Source organism: Rhipicephalus microplus, chromosome 5, assembly GCF_043290135.1.
Source record: "Rhipicephalus microplus isolate Deutch F79 chromosome 5, USDA_Rmic, whole genome shotgun sequence".
NCBI classification, from domain to species: Eukaryota; Metazoa; Arthropoda; class Arachnida; order Ixodida; family Ixodidae; genus Rhipicephalus; species Rhipicephalus microplus.
Genome location: NC_134704.1, coordinates 220,255,801 through 220,276,514, shown reverse-complemented (window position 1 = coordinate 220,276,514; position 20,714 = coordinate 220,255,801). Strand labels below are relative to the sequence as shown.

Genomic DNA, 20,714 nt, shown 5'->3' with positions numbered 1-20,714 from the left:
CTAGCAAGTGTATTTTTTCGGCTTCAATAATTTCTCGGGTAAGCTGATCCCTGTGCCTTGCCAATATGGAGCACTGATCAAAGAGAGGGGTGCACCCACAATCTCGGCAATGAATGCCAAGATGCCCTTGTACCACATTGTGCACATTGTTTCGGTGTTCTCGGAGGCGGTCATTTATGCACCTGCCGGTGCATAATATGCAGTTAAACAGAAGAAGTGTCGTGAACTCTCAAGCCTCGTAGACCGAAACGTCGAGTTCATGTGGCGTCAGTCGCTCAGTTACCTGCGGGCCATCACACCAAGGAAGTCTCCAGCTGCTAAGTGCTGTGTGCATGTTCTCGGGGATGCTTTTCTTCCCGACAACGTTAAGCACACCCTATGCCTCGGACCAAAGTACGCGGTGGCACCTTCAAGAACACCGCACGAGCTCCTCACTCTTGTCAGGCAAGTCGCCCGTCGTGCTCCTGACTCTGAATGTGATAGATGTGTTGCCCAAGGCGTGCAGGTGCTCTTGAGATGTAAGCCTTCGAACAAATTTGTCAATACAGGAAGCACTGTCGCGTACCTCAAGGCACATTCCTTGTCACTTCTGCCGGCTGACAAGGAGGGTGGTTTTGCGGTTCTTCCTCGTTCAATGTTTAAAGTGAAAGCTATGCATGCAATGCAGTCTCTTTTCAACGAGAATGATGAGATTGGTCTGGATAAGCTTAAGAAGCGTGCAAAAACTCTTACCGGGGCCCTGGGGTTTCAGAAGCTTTCGAAGGCGATATATAGTTGCAAAAAGCTTAGCCTTGACCTGTTCTTTTCTGCGAAAACTCACAAAATTGACTGCCCATTGCGGGTCATTGTAACAGAAAGGGGGACCTGGCAAAAGTCTGTAGCACTTTTCTTGCAGGAAAAGCTAAAACACATAACAATAGACGATCCTTTTTTGGTCAAGAACTCTGACGCTGTTATTAACATTATTGGACGAACTAACACAGGACTCCAGGCAATGTCTGTGGATATTAAGGACTTGTATTACTCTTTGCCGCATGACCAACTACTTAAATGTGTAGAGGAATCCATAGACAGGTTAGGATCATCAGCGTTTCAAACGCGTACTGGAATTCACAACAGCAGCTTATTAGAATTACTCGGTTTTTATTTGAAGGCCACCTTTGTATCATGGGAGGACAAAAACTACTTACAAAAAAGTGGAATATGTATTGGTTCATGTTTGGCACCCATTCTTAGTGACATATTTCTAGCACATCATGATCGTGTCTTGTCAAACAAGCTTGACGACTCTGTAGTTTTTAAAGTTTGCCGTTTTGTTGATGATTACTTAGTGTTGTTGAAATGCGATAGTCAAAACTTTCAGACCGTTTCCTCTGACGCGTTGACTGTTTTCCGAGAGTGCCTGAAACCACTAGTTCTAACCCATGAATCACCCACTGATAACAACCTGAAGTTTCTAGATTTGAAGCTTTTATTAGACTCCCGACATGTTTGCTGGATGTATGAGCCAAGGAGCGGCAAGCCTCTTCTGCCTTTCAGCTCAGCTCACTCTAAATTGGTCAAGCGGGGCATCGCTAACCTCTGCCTTGTCAATGCCTTAAAGAAGTCATGCCCCCACATGGTACACCACAGCTTTGCTCTACAAGTAGAGCGGCTTACCAAAGCTGGTTACCCTGCGCATGTTCTCGTTTCGGTGGCGGAAAAGCTGGTCACTGTCTTGAAGCGAGGCGACAAACCGGATAAGCGAAACAGTGGCAAAAAGAGCCGGCCTGTCGTACTGCCTTACGTGCACGACGTATCACACAGGCTAAAAAAGATTGCTCGAGACGCCAACGTTTTTGTGGTTTTTTCTGCCCCGGAAAAATTGCAGAGGCTTTGCAAACGGGTCAATGCACCTCGTGCAAATTCTGCCTCGTGCTCTGTCGCGCACAGGACACGCTACGTCCCATGCGCAGTGGGAGTCGTTTACTTGATTCCACTGACGTGTGGGTGCATCTATGTCGGGCAAACCGGCAGGTGCATAAATGACCGCCTCCGAGAACACCGAAACAATGTGCACAATGTGGTACAAGGGCATCTTGGCATTCATTGCCGAGATTGTGGGTGCACCCCTCTCTTTGATCAGTGCTCCATATTGGCAAGGCACAGGGATCAGCTTACCCGAGAAATTATTGAAGCCGAAAAAATACACTTGCTAGGAGATAAATGTGTAAGCACATCATCGATTTCTTTATCACAGGCTGAACGTGATTACCTAGCTCGGCTTTGAGGCAATAGAGGACCTGTCACACGTGTTTTGTTACTGATGTGTAGATTAGGGTGCATTTTACCTTCATGCTCTGTTATCATCCTTTTTTAGCAGTATATATTCTTGCCACTCTGTGAAACAAAGTTAGTTGGAAGTCAGCGCTCTTTCTGTCTACCCTGTCCTTTTTCCTTTGTTCGCGCGCTGAAACATCTTGCAAATATGACTACGCACCAACTAGCCCAAGTTTCCACTCTTGTGAGTTACGTTTCATTTCCCTTATGTTATTGCTAGTGTTACCCTCGAACACATGCAGTCATACAAGTATCTCAGTGTCATGATATGTGATGATCTAAACTGGTGCTAACATATTACTAACATTACATTATCAGCAAACAAATCTCTGGGTTTCCTGAAACGTCACCTCCGGCACGCACCTAAAAATGTTAAGCTACAGGCCTGCAAGTCCCTTATCCGATCCAAATTGGAATACGCATCCGCAGTCTGAAGCCAACACCAAGCTTATCTGATCGACTCACTCGAGGCAGTTCAAAACCGTGCCATCAGGTTCATTCATTCTTCGTACTCATACAATACAAGTGTAACATCGCACAAAAAAGAATCTGCTATTTTAAGCCTTGACATTCGCCGCCGCATCTCTAGTCTCAGCCTTTTTCATAAGTTTTTTCACAGCACGCTTTGTCATCTCTGCATCGCCCCACCGGCCCGCATATCTCACCGCACGTGTCATTCACTTCAAGTTGCCCGGCTGCGGATTAAGACGACCACCTTTTCCATGTCCTTCTTTGTTCGGACAGCAAAAGACTGGAATGACCTTCCCCATGATGTCGTCACCACTGAATGCTCATCATCATTTTTTGATCGATTGTGTGTCCACTTTTCGAGATAAAAACTTCTGGTAATAAAAAATTATATGTTAACCCACCCCTTATGTAATACCCCCTCGAGGTGGTCTGTAAGGAAAATAAAGTTATGTTATGTTTTTTTTATTTATTTGAACATACTGCAGGCTTTTCACGGCCCATGCAGGAGTGGAGACAAGAAGATACATACTAAGCATTGAAAGAAAATACATACCGGAAGAACTAGAAAGAAGATATAATGTCAAACAGGTCATAATTCAAAATGGACACACTGTATTATGTTCATAAATGATTGAATAGTGTTATAGCACACAATATTGTTGTCTAGTCTATTCCAATGGTGGATAGCTGACGGAAAAAGGGAATGTTTGTGAGCGTTAACACGACTGAAAGGTTGGTGGATAGTTTTGGAATGGTTCAGTCGCGATGAGTGTTTGGGCGGGTCTGGCAGGTAATGAGATCGTGATACGCGGAATTGACCATGATATCATTCGTAAAGAAATCTTAGTCGCGAGATAATTCTGCGTTGCGAAAGAGGTTTCAAGTTTACTCTTGCGAGCAAGCCTGCAGAACTTGATTGCCTCGAGAAGTCTGAATATACAAATATAACTGCCAATTTTTGTATTCTTTCTATTTTATTAATGAGGTGCTTTTGATGTGGACTCCAGATGAGATTGACATACTCTAAACATGGTATAATTAGTGTTTTGTATGCATTAAGTTTAAGGTGTGATGGTGCAGAGCGCAATTCCTTAGAAAGGATAGCTTTCTCTCCGCTTTACGACATGTGGCTAAAGCATGTGGTTCCCAGTTGAGGTTCGATGAGAAAGTAACGCCTAAGTATTTTACTTGGTCGCTTCTGTCGATAGTTGTGTTTCCTATAGTATATGTAAAATTGAGGAGGTTGGTCTTATTTGTGAATGAAATGAAGTGAGTTTTGGTTGTGTTTAATTTCATGCCCCAAGTATCGCAGCTGGAATAAATCATTTGCAATGAATTGTTCAGGTTAACTTGATCATTTGAATTGTGTACGACTGTGTACATGACATAGTCATCTGTGAATAGTCGCATCTGAACAGGATTATTAACAGAAAATTGAATGTCGTTAATAAACATTAAAAACAAAAGTGGGGCAAGTACCAATCCCTGAGGTACTCCAGAGTAAACATCAAGCAATTGCGATAGATGGTTGTCAATCGTTACTCTCTGTTTTCGTTTGGTTAAAAAACTGTTAATCTACGCTACTATTTAATCATCAATACCAAAGGCCGATACTTTTGTTATTGAATCCTTGTGTGAAACAACATTGAATGCTTTAGAAAAGTCTAAAAAAATGGCATCTAATTGCCTGTTCTCGTTAATTGCATTGGCTATGTTAATTCAGCTGATTGGGTTGTAGTTGAGAGACCTGACCTGAAACCATGTTGATGTTTGTAAAGGAGCTCATTTGTTTCTTGGGGAGTTATTATGGCCTTGAAAATTATATGTTCGAATATTGTGCAGCATGAGCTCGTAACCGACACTGGGCGGTAGTTGCTTATTTCTAGCTTTGAGCCTGACTTGTGTATAGGGACTACTGTAGCGTTGTGCCAGTCGTCTGGTAATTCCGAAGTGTGTAGAGATAACTTGTATATTTTAAAGAGATATTTAGATGTCCATTGCGCATATCGGCATAAAAATGAGTTGGTAATATTGAGTTAGTAAAAAAAGGGAGGGCTACAGAAACTGAAAATGGTATCTTTTCAAAAATAATTGTTTTATGCCCCCGTTGAGAATAAATTCGTTCATTACTGGTGATTCTTCCTATTTATAGCAGACTCATTCCGTGTTTAGATAAATGTCTGACTTGGATTTCGCATACTCCTTTCGCAACAGACCAAAATCCTCTCCACTATGGGCGTCTGTGATAATGAGGTTATACTGTGCCACGTTTTGTACTGATGGTATTTTTTCTGGAAAACTTGGATAAAGTTGGGCTTGGCACAAAGACAGCTTCGTTTATTTCAGACAATAAGAGCCTATGGGTGCCTTTCAGAGAGAGTAAACATTGTTAAGTGATCGCACACAGGGAAGGGAGCAAGACGGCTTCAGAATGTATTTGTGCTGTGCTCAAGCATAAGCCAACATGCCAGAGGGTGCGCCCCACACACCATAATCACGTTGTGTTCTTTGATGTCTCTCGTGCTTCGTCTGCTGTGTGAAATAGTCTTTAACAGGTCGGGTGTCGAGTCAGTTCAGTGAAATGCCCTGGTCAATGCAGGGGTGTGGTCGCTGTGACCATGATGCTGTCGGAGCTTGACATCAACCAGTGCCCTGACTATGACCCGTACACTGAGGAGAACATCTTTCAGGACACCCACAAGTGTGACCGCCATTCCTCTAGGGTGAGTTTGCCATCTGTTTAGCACTTATAAAAAGCATAAGCTGTCTCTGCAGTGAAGATCATGAAAGAGATAAGCAGTATGGATCGCTTATAATTAAAGTTGCGGGGGTCTTGAAAATTCAAACTATAATCAAAACAATCTTCTTCAGGAGCTGCATTGCGCAAAACTTGTTGAGCCAGCAGCCTCATGTGTCTGAGAATCTAAGCATGTAATGTGTAGTGCTTATAACTGTTTAGATTTCTTTATGTTAATGTCCAAAGACCTGCGTTGCCACTGAAAGGAATGCAAAAGTGGAGGGGGTCCAACAAAAAAAGCAACATCACGGAAATTTCCTGAGTACTTCTCAGACTGCATTGATATTGCACATTTCACATAAACTATGTCGAATCACATCCGAAATTCAGTGCATTGAAAGACATCGTCTGGTATTATGGGTGCACACCTGATTTCAATACATCGTCATTGAATCACAAGCCACTGTTGAGAGTGTTACTCTTGCCCAGGGGTGCAGCCATAGAGGGGAGGGTGGTGCACCTCCCCTCCCCCCACCTCTCCCAGAAAATTTTTTTTCGATGGCATACACAGCAGAAAATGACCGCCGTTCGGCATGTTGTTGCGAGAATTTTTTTCAAGACATCGTCGCTCGCTCTCCAGCGGCTCACCTAGCACACCTCTTTTCAGAAGCACACTCGCTACTGTGTTTGTCAGGAATATTTTCCGGCAACTGCATTATAACTGGTTTTTCATCTTAGGGGACTGCACAGTAAGTGGTATATGTATACATAGGGTTTTATTTTATGAGAGGGCAAACGGGAGCCAAAAAAGTTCGCATTGTAACTTGTCCGTATCGTAACTGGTTCTACTCTATAGGGAACCAGTGGGTGCATATTCCAGCCACTCCTTCTGATGTGATTCGCCCTGCAGAGCTTCTCTCTGTTTCCTGTGAAAGTAGCCTTAAGATAAAGGAATATCAAGTGTGAACCACGCTGCAGTATTACGGGCGGAAGGGCCGCTTGAGCTGTTTGTGCCAAGATCAAGCATGGCAACGGGGCACATGTAGACCTGTGCGCCGGTACCAAATTTGCCGGCGGCGGCGCACTGGTGTTTCCATCATCGGCAGCGGCGTGTCAACAGCGCGGGTCCATCCGATCAGCGACAATGCGGAGTGGGTAGGAAGGGGGGGGGGGGGGGGGTCGGGATTATGATTCAAGAGTTGGTAAGGGTAGCAACTTGTTCCTTGGACTTTGAAAAAAAAAAAAACAATCTGTTTGCCTGAAAGGGCCAAGCAGTTGAATATACAGCGGCATGTCTTAGTGTTAATTATTTACAATTACTGCTATTCCAGTTTACAAGACAAAGCAGCTAAGTAAATATAAGTATTCAGCACCTTCACAAGTACAATTTAAGAAAATGCATGCTCACGCAAGTCTTCTTTTTTTCCAATTGCTCAGAACTGAGTCTGCTCAAGTACCCATCAAGCTGATTTTTTCATGCACATTCCGCAGAAAATCAAACAACAAACAAAAGAAAAGGAAAACAATTTTCAATGAATCTAGCGGGCACAATGTTGGTATAATCAAATTACCGGGTACGGTGTACAGAAAATAAACCAAGGGTATGGGTGCAACGGCACTGGTACCAGTGTAACCATCTTATTTACACACGAAGATTACACAATTGCAAATGCGCCTATGTTCGAGAGGGGCTGCTGCGATAAAACATGCACATTCAAAGTGTATATAAGAAATGCTGGTCATAGCGACAAAATATAAACTTTATTGTTTTTTCAACAGTCTCTCACATAGTTATATCATGCTGAAGCATAATCGCGAGTTGGAAGATGTACTGTTGCAAAATACGGTGCAATATTAAACTTGTTTGGAGAGTACTACAATCTATTCAAACTCCGTGACACGCACTAGACTTACACCGTCATTAGTATATGTAAAATGAAGAGGCCATTTTTTATTTGAAAAGGTGGCGACTACAGTATTTTTGCAGTTACTAGACAAATGCCATGTTTCACTCCTCTTAAAAATGATGAAAAAACAACAGTAATCAGTGCATCTTAAACATGAATATTAGAGGTGATTTTACAGATAATGCAGTCATCTGCATTTCAAGTTTAATTTGGGTGTTACTGATAATCTCAGCTACGTCATTTGTATAAATAATAAACGAAACAGGATGAAGCACCAAGCCCTGTGGCCTATTCCTGATGTTCATGTACGTCAGATGACTTTGCATGCTTAAACGTAACAAATTTTGAGCGTGATCGCAAGCAACTTGCTATCGAATCAGCTTGTTGTCACCAAAATTGTGAAGAAGGCAGAAAGAAGTTTGGCATGGCAAACCATGTGAAAAATCCTTAAAATAGTCAATAAATATGGTATAAATCTGTCTTTGGTCATTATGGGAAGCAAAAATGTCGTGCGTAAGTTCAAGCAACTCTTCTTATTTCCATTTGCGCAATCAAAAACTTGCAAAATGCAGCGAAATCACAAGTTTGTCGCACATGATAATCCTGTGAGACGCGAGGAAGAACGGGAGTATTGAGTGGTGATTGCATGGCAAAGCAGGGTAGAAAGCTATTTACAACTCATATTTCTCCTACATGGAGCATTGTAGAGTATGTGCCTTAATTATGTCACGTGAATCACTGTTCTTGTATCGCAAGGGGCGCTAAAAGGAACGCCTAGAGAGAATAACAGGCTTGATTGTGTATCTTCGGAAGCTGGTCAGGGCCCTACAAAGAGAGCGCATTCAAGCACGGAAACAAAAAAGCAGTCATGACAGTGCAAATGCTGCTCTCATAAATCTTAAAGCTGCAGAAAAGCAGGTGAAGTGATGTATTTTATGCCCGGATTCCCCGCTCGGGTAAAAATAAAACAAACTGCGGCGCGCCAGAAAATATTATACGGTGGCGGCATGGTCTTTCTTGGAACTTCGATGACGGCGCGACAGCGCACAGCTCTACGCACATGCGAGCAGCTGAGTACTTTCATAGCTCCCTGCTAGGGACCCTTTTTTGGCGCACCATCTAACTAGTGCTAGTTTCCCATGAGCAGTTTTGTTATAAGTGGTCTCCACGATACAACCATGCTTTCTACCTGTGCGCAGTGCGTGCCAATCTTGGGCCGGGGCTTTGACTCGGGCGGCTACAAGTGCGAGTGCCTTCAGGGTTTCGAGTACCCTTACAACGACCCCATCACTTATTTTGATGGCCAAATAGTTGAGGCCGAGTTTGAGAAGGTCATCGAGGACAACCCCAGCAAGTACGACACGCTCAAGTGCCGCATAGCAGGGGCATCTGCGGTGCTCTCCAGTGCAGTGCTGATCACAGTGGCTGTGGCACTGTTGTGTGGTCTTTTGTGAGTGCTGCTTTGCTTGGACTGGAACAGATGGAGCTCCACCGTGACGGCGGCCACTGCTGTGGTCTTCAAGGGAGCCACCTGTGGCTTATTCCGTACAGGTGTGCTTTAGAATGCAAATGAGTACATCGTGTTAGCTGCCTAAATCTTGCGCTACCTCGCTAAATATTTTCCTGCAGACGCTGCCTGCTTTGGCAAGTGAAATCTTGTTAATATGTGGCATAAATATGCACTATAGGGTATTGCACACTGCCTGCAAAGTACAAGTTTGTATCTCATGGCATGCACCGTTGCCGCCAGAAATTTATTAAATGCAATGCCACATCAAATGTGATCTAAAACATACCTTCCAAGTCTCCCAGACTTCAACCACATCTTTCTTAAGTTTGTATGCTTGTCAGGAAAATCTTCCGGAAATTGAAATTTCTGTGTGGGACCGGGCCACATTGACAAAAATCGAGCCCAATCTAATCCAGGCTCTGTGCGAACCCATTGCATTTTATTGTAAATGACTTAATGAGGCCTTCATTTTAACGTGCTGCTCAGTCTCGGTGATACAATACTGGCAGATTCAAATCCACGAAATTCCTCGGTGAAATTACTATTGGTCCATCGGACCAAATTTTGGATGTTTCAAGCAGTTTTTCTTATCATGGCAGGTGGTATATGAATTAAAGTATCAAAGCTGTCCTACAAAGGCTGAGAGCTGCGTGCCCGAAGCTTCAGAAGGATGTGCGCAGCCAGCACATGCTTCGTCGAAACTGGACAAAACTGCAGTCACTCTTGGCATGATCATGTATGGCAATGACGTAACTGACAGAACTCTGCATGCGATCAGTCAAGGCGACGCTAATTTCTTTAAAGACTGCATACAGAAACGTCACATCATTTGAAACCCTGTGGCCAATGTAACTGCATATAAAACTTGACAAAACTGTGGTCGTGGCGACGCAATCGTCACAAGTGACTACGAGCTCCAAGCTAACGCAGCAGTAGATTAAAGGCAATAAAGACGTAAACATGGCTAGAAGCGTTTTGGTGTTCCTGTCCAAAGAATATAGTAACGATAATTCCTGACAATCTGTGCACTTTGGCACTCGGTTTTCAGTTCGCCTCGGGCGAAGTTCTGACTCGCGCTTTAGCGACGGCAGCCGCACCATCACGTCTGCTCACGTGTATCCCAGGAAGATGTACCCGAATTCTTTTGACAGAAATAGATTTTGCTAGTTTCTTTTTTGATGACGAGAAATGTTGGCAGATATGAGTACTGTCGAATCTCATTAATTTGAACACGCTTAATTTGAACTTCTGGTTAATGCGAACTGGCGATGAGGTCCCGTCAAAGCTATGTGTATTCTGATGGGTGAAAACGCCCGGTAATTCGAACGCGCAAGCACTAGCGATGGTTCATTCGAACATACCGCACTCTGAAAATGCTCTCAGCACCCCGCCCAATCCCCCGGCGGCACCTGCGACAATCTTTTCACTGCGCGCGAAGGAAAGGAAAAGGAAAGAAAAGGCTGCGGTAGAATGCTTGCTCTCTCTCAAATGCTGATCTGTGGTGCGCTTGTGTCACGCTTTCCCTTTTCTGTCCCTGCCACGTAAAGACCCTTCTCTTTCCAAAGCCGCGCTTGAAGAGAGAGAGAGAGAAAAAAGGCTGTTGCCGGGTTGAATGAATGTGTGGTTGAAAGAAAGGCAAAAGGCACTATCTTCTGCAGCCCTTGCCTTTTGCTGGAGCACGGCTCTGCGTCTTGAGGGCGGAGGGGGGGGGGTCTCTCATGCGCCGGTGCCATGCTTCCCCTTTCCCGTCCCTGCCACGTAACCCTTCTCCTTACGACGTGCGCAAAGAGAGCAAAAAAAAAGAAAAATAAAAGCTGCCGTAGAGTCTTGGTTTTCTCTTATAGGCCGATCAGCTTCTCTCTGCGTAGCGATAGTTATAGCGCGAGAATAGAGCGACGACACAGAGACAAGAGGGACACAAAGGACCTTCTTGTCTCTATGTGGTCGTTCTGTTCTCGCGCTATAACTATCGTCATGTCATACCAACTAGTCGAAGCTGCCACACCCCTACGCGTGGAGACGCTCCTCCTTTCTCGTCACGTGCTGGCCACGCTGCGGCTTCGCTACGCAGTCGTTGTCGTCGTCTTTGAAGAGTGTCAGCGCTGGACCTTTCCGCGCGCAACCACTCTCCAGGAGAATGCTGAAGCCGAAGTAGAAATGCTTTGCAAGATGCGTGTGAAATGGATTGACTCGCGTCAAGGCAAACGTGTGCAGGCGCGCATCACCGATTACTTCAATTAATGACGGATGTCCTGTGATTTGTGAATAAATGTAAGTATTCTAAAACTTCCCCCTCGTGTGTTAGCTCAGTGTACATTCGCCACTGCATGGAGAGCCCTCCGTTTATTTAGCTTTCATTAATTCGAACTTCTTTTAATTTGAACAAATTTTCGGGCCCCTTCGAGTTCGAATTATTGAGATTCGACTGTATTTGCACGCCCTCTTTGAGACTTGGACCTTCTACTGTAGTTAGGAAAGCCTACCATCGTGTGTTCGGCCACTTCAAGCCATTATAAGACAGCAACGTCAATGTTTGCGCTTATGGCATTTTGGCAACTCCCCTCCCCTGTTTTTTTCAATGTTTTTTTTGTTCTTTTTCTTTTTATACAAAATAAGGGGGGCAGGTAAATACTTTCGTCCCCCTCATTAGGGAAATTTCCTGGGTTCAGAATCTTTGAACTTGGCAGGTATGCCAAAATTTCTCACTACCAGGTGTTATTTTTTTGTTGAAGTGCAGATACGGGCTCTTGTATGTCAATTGTCATGCACGGCTGTCTAACTGTGTGCGGTGGCGGTGCAAGGAACAATTTGAAACTATCAGTTGGTCTGAAACACTCAGTCATGCGCCCAGTGGCAGCGCAGATGGACTCAGCTATGTATGTTGCACACTAAGCGCATCTGTATCTGCTACTGTGCACAATCTGACACTGTTTCACTGCAACGCAGAACTGCCGTTTGGAGCCCATTGTAGCTGGCTAGTTGTCTGCACTACATCACCTGCACGTAGCTATACCGTATGCGGATGTTTACAGGGGGGGGGGGGGTAGGTCTGTGTACAGCTTTTCCTCGGACTATGCATGGGCAAAATAAGTATTTCATTGCATCAACGCACTGACTACGAGCTTTCTGCTAGTGGTAGTTCGTGGTTCTCTAGTAATCCTGCATGTGAAGGCTGCAATGTTCAGAGGCACAGTGTGCTCTTGCTGCTGCTCAATGAGATTGTGCAGGACACTTGCAACAGCACTACGCTTAGTTTACTGTACACAAGTGTGTGATGATATATTGCCAGTGATAGTGCAGCGAAGTATCCCGGTGCCTGTGTCGTGCATTTGAAGGTGGCCCTACATGAGGTGGCAGCAGTGGTTGCACAGCGGGCTCAGGTTTTTGCCAAGTAATAACTTTTGCTACAAATAGGTTAGCCCTATGCCTAGTGGATAGATGGGCAGTTAGTTGAAGTCGATTATTGGTTGTCAGCCATCCTCATTCTTTTCTGGTGCTTATCCGTTGAAGCACAGCTTGTGGAAGTCGGAATCATTGATCGACTGACCTCGGCTCTCCCCGAAAAGGAGCCCAAGTATCCGACGCCTAGCCGGAGCACAACGCCCTCAAGATCTAGGCCCTGGGACTATAGGACTCTATTAGCCATAGTCTTCAGATAGGGAATACCCACGCCCTGCGTGGCCGGTGACTTCCCGCACGCCGGATGCGTAAATAAATGTTATTTCGCTCTCTCTCCCCGAAAAGGCAGAACATCATTTGTGGCATACTGCAGCGTCAGTGAGATGAAGGGTGCAGTTGGCTTTTATGCCACAAAGTAATATTGTGGTATACACTGACTGATATGCATAATACAAGCCAATATGGCTTAAGAGGGCAACAAATACGATTGTCGCCCTCTCAAGAATAATTTAACATCTCAACTTTTACATCCCAAAGCCACCATATGATTACGAGAGATGCCGTAGTGGAGGGCTCTGGAAATATTGATCATCTGGTGTTCTTTAACGTGCACTGACATCGCATAGTACACAGGACTGTACCATATCCCCTCCATCGAAATGCCACGCCTGGGATCGAACCCACGACCTTTGGGTCAGCGGCCGAGCACAGTAACCTCTGCACCACCGCGGCGGACAAGAAGCAAATACATTACGTCTGCTTAGGGATTTGCTGCAACTACTAGGCCTAAAACGGGTACATAATAACGAGGTTTCACTGTAGAGGCACAGCAGGCTTATTCTCGCAAAAGGCAGCCTTTTTCTGTGTTCAGTCTGTGAAGTAAGCTTTGGTGCTAGCAGTACCAGCTTTTACTAAAGCCATGCTTCGATCCAGCGGGGCTTTACTTTGAACTGTGGGAGCTGCCACGGCAGAGCAATTGAATAAAGAATATGGCCGGCAGACGGGAGCACGTCAGCACTTGAGCAGCAGAAAGAATTAAGTACAGGTGTGTCATGCGCTTTGCAGAAAAGGGTGAGCATTTCAGTTTGAGTCTTGTTATGCAATGTTCTCTGTGCTGAAGAGCTGTCAAAAGTAGATTGTCTGCACCGAGGAACCATTGCACATTAGAAGGACTACAAAGAAAAAAGGCTCAGTGATGTGACAAACCTGCAATGACTGTGTGGAGTGCAGTGCTGATTTTTGTCAGCATCAGCCACATTACAAGCAGGTGTTGGAACAGTTCTAGATGGCACGTTTTTCATATGCCTCTTCAGTGCAGAGGAATAAAGTGTTGGTTCTAGTATCTGAACATGCAGTGCACACACATGTACAGGTGGGGCCACTGTTAGATGTAACATGGCTTGCGTAGCCGTGCTTCTCAAACCAGGCGCTGCGCAAAAGATTGCGGTGCCAGCACAGTCACTGCTGGATGCGGAGTTAGATGCACGTCGTCTGCTATGGTGCCTCCCACTTCGCTGCATATAGGTTCCGCCGCCCATGGTAAAGTGGTGCGAACTGTAGCAGACGAGGCTCAGGTAACTCTTCCTTTGGTACTGACAGTGCTTGCACCACAATACTTTGTGCAGCACCTGTGGTGGGACTGCACAGGGAACGGCCACCTGCTCTGTGTTACCTCTAACAATGTCCATACTTGTAGCTTCCTTAGAACCGAACAAACAGTGGTCTGTGCTTTGCGATCGCATGATAGCACGACTGTTGCCTTGATTGCATTGCGCAGGTTTCAAAGCAGGCTGTATATAGTGTGTTTTGTTTTTCTCATCTTAGACAAATTTTAAGCTCTTATTGCTCGAGGATGTTGTAATTATTCTACATTTACGTACTGCATCCACATGTCATCTCATGTGTTGCTGTCATGATGTTTCTTTTAGACAGAAAGCTGTTTGTGACAGATTTATCCCATTGCTGCATATCAACTGCCCTACTGTACCTTTTATTCATAGCAAGTGCCTCTGAATCAAATGAAGGGATCCCTATATTCAGCACCAGTGATGCTTTTTGCTACACACATTCATTGAGTGGTCTCTATTGACCATGTATTCTATTGACCATATTTTTATTGAACCGTCCATTTTTGAGTCTGTACAGGGCCAATTCGCCTGGTGAAAAAGTCCTTCATCACGGGCATTCTTTTGAGTGCTCGTTTATCGATGATTTCTCATGTTTTGTTATTTTTATGTGCGTGTGTCAGAAGTCATTATGGTGTTTGTATGTCAAATGCACAGTTTCCTTATATTCTGTGCACATTATCGTCTTGCACATTCTTTCCATGCGAGATGACCAGCTGCTGAGTGCATGTACATTAGACTCTTAGTAAATGGAAATCTGTTAAATGGAACTGCTGCTTAATTGGAACAACTGCCTCTGGCCAAATCGGTTTCATACATGTGTTCTGCACCCCTGGTCATCTCTCGGTATATAGAACACCTGTTGTATGGAACATACCTTCCCAGTCTCTTCAGTTTCTGTTTACTGAGAGTCCACTGTATATATAAGCTAAGACCCCAATGAGGAAGTGTGTCAGGCAAGTGTGTATGTGTGTGCGTGTGTGTGTGTTTGATACTGCCAGATGGCCTTGCTTTGCTTCTAGGCACTGTTACGTTGCAATTGCTGCATCAAGTAGGAACGTTTTTTTGCTGTTGAACACATTGGTTGTGGGTTTAATGTACAGTTACTGCAACTGCATCTCAGTGGGAGACATTGTGTCTTGCAATACAGTCGAGCCCACATAGAACGGCCCCACTTAAAACGAAATTTCGCTTAAAACGAACAATATCCGTGTGACCGTGAAAATATACATTGGTTCAATGGCACAAAAGCACACTTACAACGAACGCCTCCGAGTGCTGCTAATCAGTTACAGCGAACAGAGTCAGCGGTCTGCCGATTTCCCGGCAAACCAATTTCGGCCACCGTTTATGCAGGCATCGGCGAGGTGCCCATACATTCTTATTGTTAAACGCCGACCCTGCCTCCGCGCCCCTCTAGTTGCTGCTCTCTATGATCGCTTTTGTTACGCACCCCTCCGTCCTTTGTCCCCCCGCTACTCTGAGCATTCCGCATCGCCAGACGAGGCCGTGTTTTCACACTGCCACCGATCTTTCGAAGACCGGTCGGCCATCTACCCCGTTTTTGGTCGCTGGTACTGTCGTTGGCGTCACCAGCATGGAGTGACCAGACCGTTTGCCAACATCGTCGGCCACCGACTGTATTTGATAGTCTGCGTCTAGTGCACGCGCGTACACTACCCTACTGACTCTGATAATTTGCGATTCTTTTCGTGTTCAGGACTTTTTCTCGCTCACTTCGCACTCAACTCAGCATGCCTTTCACACGCGTGCGGAAGCGCGAAAACGGCTGTTAATTTGCGCAGAACGAATCGCCAAATATCGAAGTTCGTGACGCCACGCAATACCACCAGCGCAACGAAACGATTTTTTGACCACGGCCGCCGATTCTTCGAACATCGCCCCGCGCACCGATTCAGGGGGCCATGCACTCTTTCCAATTTTTTCTACATGAAAGTTTCGCGGACCTTTCAAGCAAGCTACACAACCTGCCTTCTTCCCATGTGTTTTGGTTTTCAAGGTCGTCCTCCCGCCGCATCCTCCCCTCTCTTTATCGCAACTCTTCGCCCTTCTCTCGCAAGTCTGCTCTCCTCTCTTGATCACAGCCCCTTCGCCCGTCTCTACCGCTCCACGACGCCCGCCACGCTGGCTCGAATCAGTTTCGTTTTCTGAATGAAAACGGCCCCAAAGCTGTTCCACGCTTTCTGGCATGTGTGTCGCGTGTGCGCATCTTGCTCGCTCTTGGTGTGCGTGTGTGGTCATGATGGCCGACGGGAGGACTAGCACCTTTTTTTTTTCCTGCTGCTCAACAAAACGTCCAAAGTGTGACCGCTCGGCTTGAGCATAATCCGCGCGTCAGGTGCCGCGTTGCGGAGCGCTTGCTCATAGCTGTTGACCATTTGGCAGCCAACTTGCTGCTTCGGGCATCCCTGTATTCAGCTGTAAAGATGGTGAATATTTCGTGGGCGGCGCTAACTGCTACACGTGCGCGAAACTGTTTTCGCGAGGCCGACTTCGTCGACGTCGGGCCCAATGCCGAGCTTGAAGCTTCGAACAGGACCACTGCGGCGGCGATTTGTGGCAGCGCGTTGTCGACTCCGACCTGGGAGAGTGGATGGGACATCTGTTGCGATGGTTTAATTACGAGCGATGGTAATGCCGACACTGCGGAACTGTGCACGGATTGGGGCATTGTGAATGAAGTGCGTGGCGAGAGCGATTTGGAGGAATTGGATTGCGAGAACGGTGAAACTTTAGAGTCAGTGCCTCATGCAGCTTATGCCACGGGCCTCGGCAAACGAGCACCCTGTCGTTTTAAATGAACTCGAGACCGCCCTTATCACTTCTGTTCTTCTAAACACGTGCATCACGGACTTTTTGTGGCAAAAACACATCGCAATTTTTTTTTTAAAAGCTGTGTGTCCTTTACTACGAACTTCAGGATACAGCGAACGGATGCCGCGTCACGCTCAGGTTCATTATAAGCGGGCTCGACTGTATTTGGTACACAGTAATTGAGAGACTGTCCACATGAGTGTATTCGATAGCGCTTTCCTTAAAAGCCTTCCGTTGTTGTGCATTGTGACATGCCAAGTATTATTTTGCTTGGAAAAAAAGGGAGCATTGCCACAAACGTTTAACTGCAGGACATCAGTTGTGATTCTGTGAGTGAAATGTGATCGCTATGTGGTATTATCGGACTGAGCTGTTTGAGGCAGCTGTGCGAGTGCCCTGAAAAACAAACCTCATCCTACTTTCTTGTCACCATGTTTCCAGTGTGTTCTTCTGTTTTACTCTTCTTTTTTCTCTTCTTATGATCAGTTTGCCCTTTTCTTTGTAACGATTCTATCACAAAGCAAAGCTGCGTCAATTACAGTCGAACCCATTTATAAGAAACACTGATGGAAGAGACAAATTGACACCAGTGTGCCTGCACGGAAACGGGGTGATCAGAAAATGCACACGTGGTAGCCCGCTTATGAGAGACACCTCATATGAAAGGCAACAATTCCTCCCCTACTGAATGTCTCTGATATAGGTTTCCAACTGCAGTTGCTTTTGCATTTTTAAATAGTTCTACTGCATAATAGAGTCGGTTTTAAAGTTTTGTGTGGTTTTGTGGCTAACTCATCTGCAGTGGCCAAATAAGTTTGTCGCTCTTATTGTGACTCGCTGAGGGGTGTCTGTTGATTTGAAAGCCTGTGGCAAACTTAACTGAAAGGCACAAACTAAGTACTGTACTGCTTCACACAGTCAACAATCAAAAAGTGAAAATTTTTTTCATTCGTACCAAAGATAAACACAATGGGGGTAGGATCTACAACACTGTTCTCTTCTTTATTACTGCCTCTGCACATCTGCGGAGCTCAAGCTGAACGCTTACAATTCAATAATGTGTATCAAGTACTGCTACATGTGAATCATGGCAATTTGTCATGGAAAACTACATCTTAGAGTTATAATTTCTGGGGACTTTACGTCTTAAAACCACAATATTCTTAAGGAAGGATCCGAAGGTAGCAGGTTTAATTCTCCCCGATGGCATGTTATCATTTTGTTCACTTTATGTTCTTTATTCACGTCTCTATCACAACTGCAACGATACAGTTAAAACAGTATGGTTACTGTCCCTTATACCTTGCTTGGCTTTATTATCTTCCAGCTATTGTTGGTCACCCTGATAGAACTGCACTCTTTTATAGCATAGTTGGCATCTACACACAGCTGTGTGCATCTGTATCTCATGGCAAATCGAAAAAAAAAGGGGGGGGGGGGCCCGATCAGCCTGGAATGTGATTGGCTTTTGAGCTTGTCATCTACAACACAGCTGATTCAGTTCAGTGAACATTCCCTTTAACAAACTTGTTCCTGAGTAAATCTTGTGTTGGGTCTACTTTGGTACGTAACAAAATAAAGAGAACTTTTTTAGTGCAAATTGTATAGAAAAATGTAAAGAAAGGGGGTGAGGAAAGAAACAGTCTGGTGCCACCCTTTTTTCATTTTCCCATATGGTTCGCGCCAAAGAAGTTCGCTCCTTATTTTGTTATTTCTGAGGTTCCTTTAACTTCTTTCAGGTTAACTTTCATTGTACACATTTTGGTTTGTGTTCATAACTATTCATAAGCTGTCGGTATGGAGGAATGTGATCAGCTTTCATACATGTTGCTGCAGAGGCTTTGTTTCATCTAGTTCAGTAAGTGCAAAGGTTCTATTTAACGGCATACATTGGTGAGATGAGGCAAATATTGAAACTTTTTTTTTTGTTTGCATTCAAACTGTGATTTATTGTTGAACCTGTTCATATTGTTTTATATGGTTTTATGCCAGTATTGGTTTTGTGAGTGGTAGTATTTGTTTTGTGGGACCACAAGCATTTCACCACATTGCTTGTTTTTGAACATTCCATGACATTTTGTCTGTCTTTAATCTTCTGGTGTGGGCACATCATCCAAAAGAAAAGAATGTGCCTTTCTTTTTAAAAGTTTTCATTATGCCATTTTTGTACATGGATGTAGAAACGGAGACTGTTGTTCTTGATGCAAGTGTATTCTTCGATGTCACTCGGCACAACGCTACACTGTGTTGGTAAAGGCGAACTCCGGCAATTTTTTTATTATGTCAAGGTGATGGTGGTCCTATGTTCCTGAGACACCTTTGTCACGAGCCCAATAGCTGAAATGCTCAAGAAATCTGAAAATAATTTTTAATAAGCAGAAATGGGCAATACCGAAACCCAACAGAGCGCCTCGTCTACATATGACGTACTATTTGGGAGAGCCGGAGGTTGTATACTGGCTCCGCCGGCGCGGAGTATGAAAACTGTGAAAGCCAGTCTAGCGAAGCACCGGCCAAACACCACAGAGGAAGGAAGAAAGCATAGCCGTGCTATACCGGTGCCAAACACCACAGCCGTCACCTTGTGGAAAGCATAATAAATGCTGTAGCGGCCAAAGTAGCGATGCCATCGGCTGCGTCACTTCGGTTGACATGCCAACCATCACGTCACACACAGTGTTGCCAACAATTTTGGCAAGTGAGGTGAGCTTTACGAGGCAATCTTTAAAATTCGTTTGCAAATGATCAGTGCATCACTAAAACCTGTGATTTGGCATGAGGGACTAAAATGTGCAAAGGAACATACCCAGTGAATTTCATTGAGATTCATTGACCTCAAAAATCGCCGGAGTTGGTCTTCAAGCAAATGACCCCAGCAGCGGATGAAAAATGGCTGCTTTAGCTGTTGTAGCGTTTTAAACTTAATGGAGTATTGTTTGGTTCAGCTGTTGATACTGCAGTTTACACCTCAGACTGCTTGCAAAATAGCACTGCAAGCGTGTGTATCACATGGTTTATGTATCAGATTTTGCCTGCCTTGGAGACCACATGACTTTCTACTGTGAGATTGTGTGCCTTTTTTATTCTTGATGTATTGTAGTATATTGTGTCAATTGTAATCGAGACGTCAACTTCTATAGTTGTGGTACTTATTATGGAATTGCTCAATTGGGTGAGTTGCCCAGAACTGTGCATACTTGTAAAGTTGAAGGAGTTGAGTCTTTGGTCAAAACAGTCACTTTCAGGTGTGTCCTTTTCAAAACACATGCAAATTGACTGAATTAACTGAAGGTGCCACCATGAAAGAAACCCTGTGGTTGGCATTGGATATTCACATATCAAATATGCCCATAATTTGGGTGACTGGAGCATCATGTGGATCATTATGGTCATGCGTGATGGTAAATTTGATAATGCCAAATTTTTTTGTTCTCGTATGTAAATGCAGATGTCCATTTGCTTCACACTGTAATAAACAGCTTTAAATTTGCCCCACTGCATATTGTCGCTAAATGTATGGGATAATTTACAGGAAGTAGTAATTGTTACATGGATATTAACAGTGACTTTGTTTCCAGCAATGCAACTTTGTTGGATGCTTATATTTATCACTTGCAGCCTGTGGTGACAAGTGAAATGCACTGCCCAGCATCCTTCATGGCGACCTCTCTCTTCATGTTGTGCAATTGGAGTTTGAGGATCATTGCAAAAAGAAATAGTTTGCATTCCCATTGTGGAACCTTTACAATATGTTGGTGTCGAATGCTGAAAACACTCCATGTACACAGCAGAGCCAACAAAGTACGCTGCTACTTGGTCAGTTGCTACAACGACTTGCCACAGGAGCATATTGAGACACAAACACAAGACCCATGCACAAACTACCCAGGAATTATTTTTTGCTGTCTTTG

At 44.6% G+C, this 20,714-nt stretch overlaps 1 protein-coding gene across 1 annotated transcript in view; it reads left to right on the top strand.

Moving 5' to 3' along the window:
* The window catches only part of LOC119173513 (uncharacterized), a 273,757-nt gene extending 253,463 nt beyond the window's left edge, over nucleotides 1-20,294 (top strand). The window contains exons 11-12 of the mRNA XM_037424309.2: nucleotides 5,390-5,513; nucleotides 8,634-20,294. Coding sequence (XP_037280206.1) covers nucleotides 5,390-5,513; nucleotides 8,634-8,888 — 379 coding nt within the window. The 3' untranslated portion in view covers nucleotides 8,889-20,294. The remainder of the gene's footprint in view (nucleotides 1-5,389; nucleotides 5,514-8,633) is intronic.
* The last annotated feature ends 420 nt before the right edge of the window (nucleotides 20,295-20,714 follow it).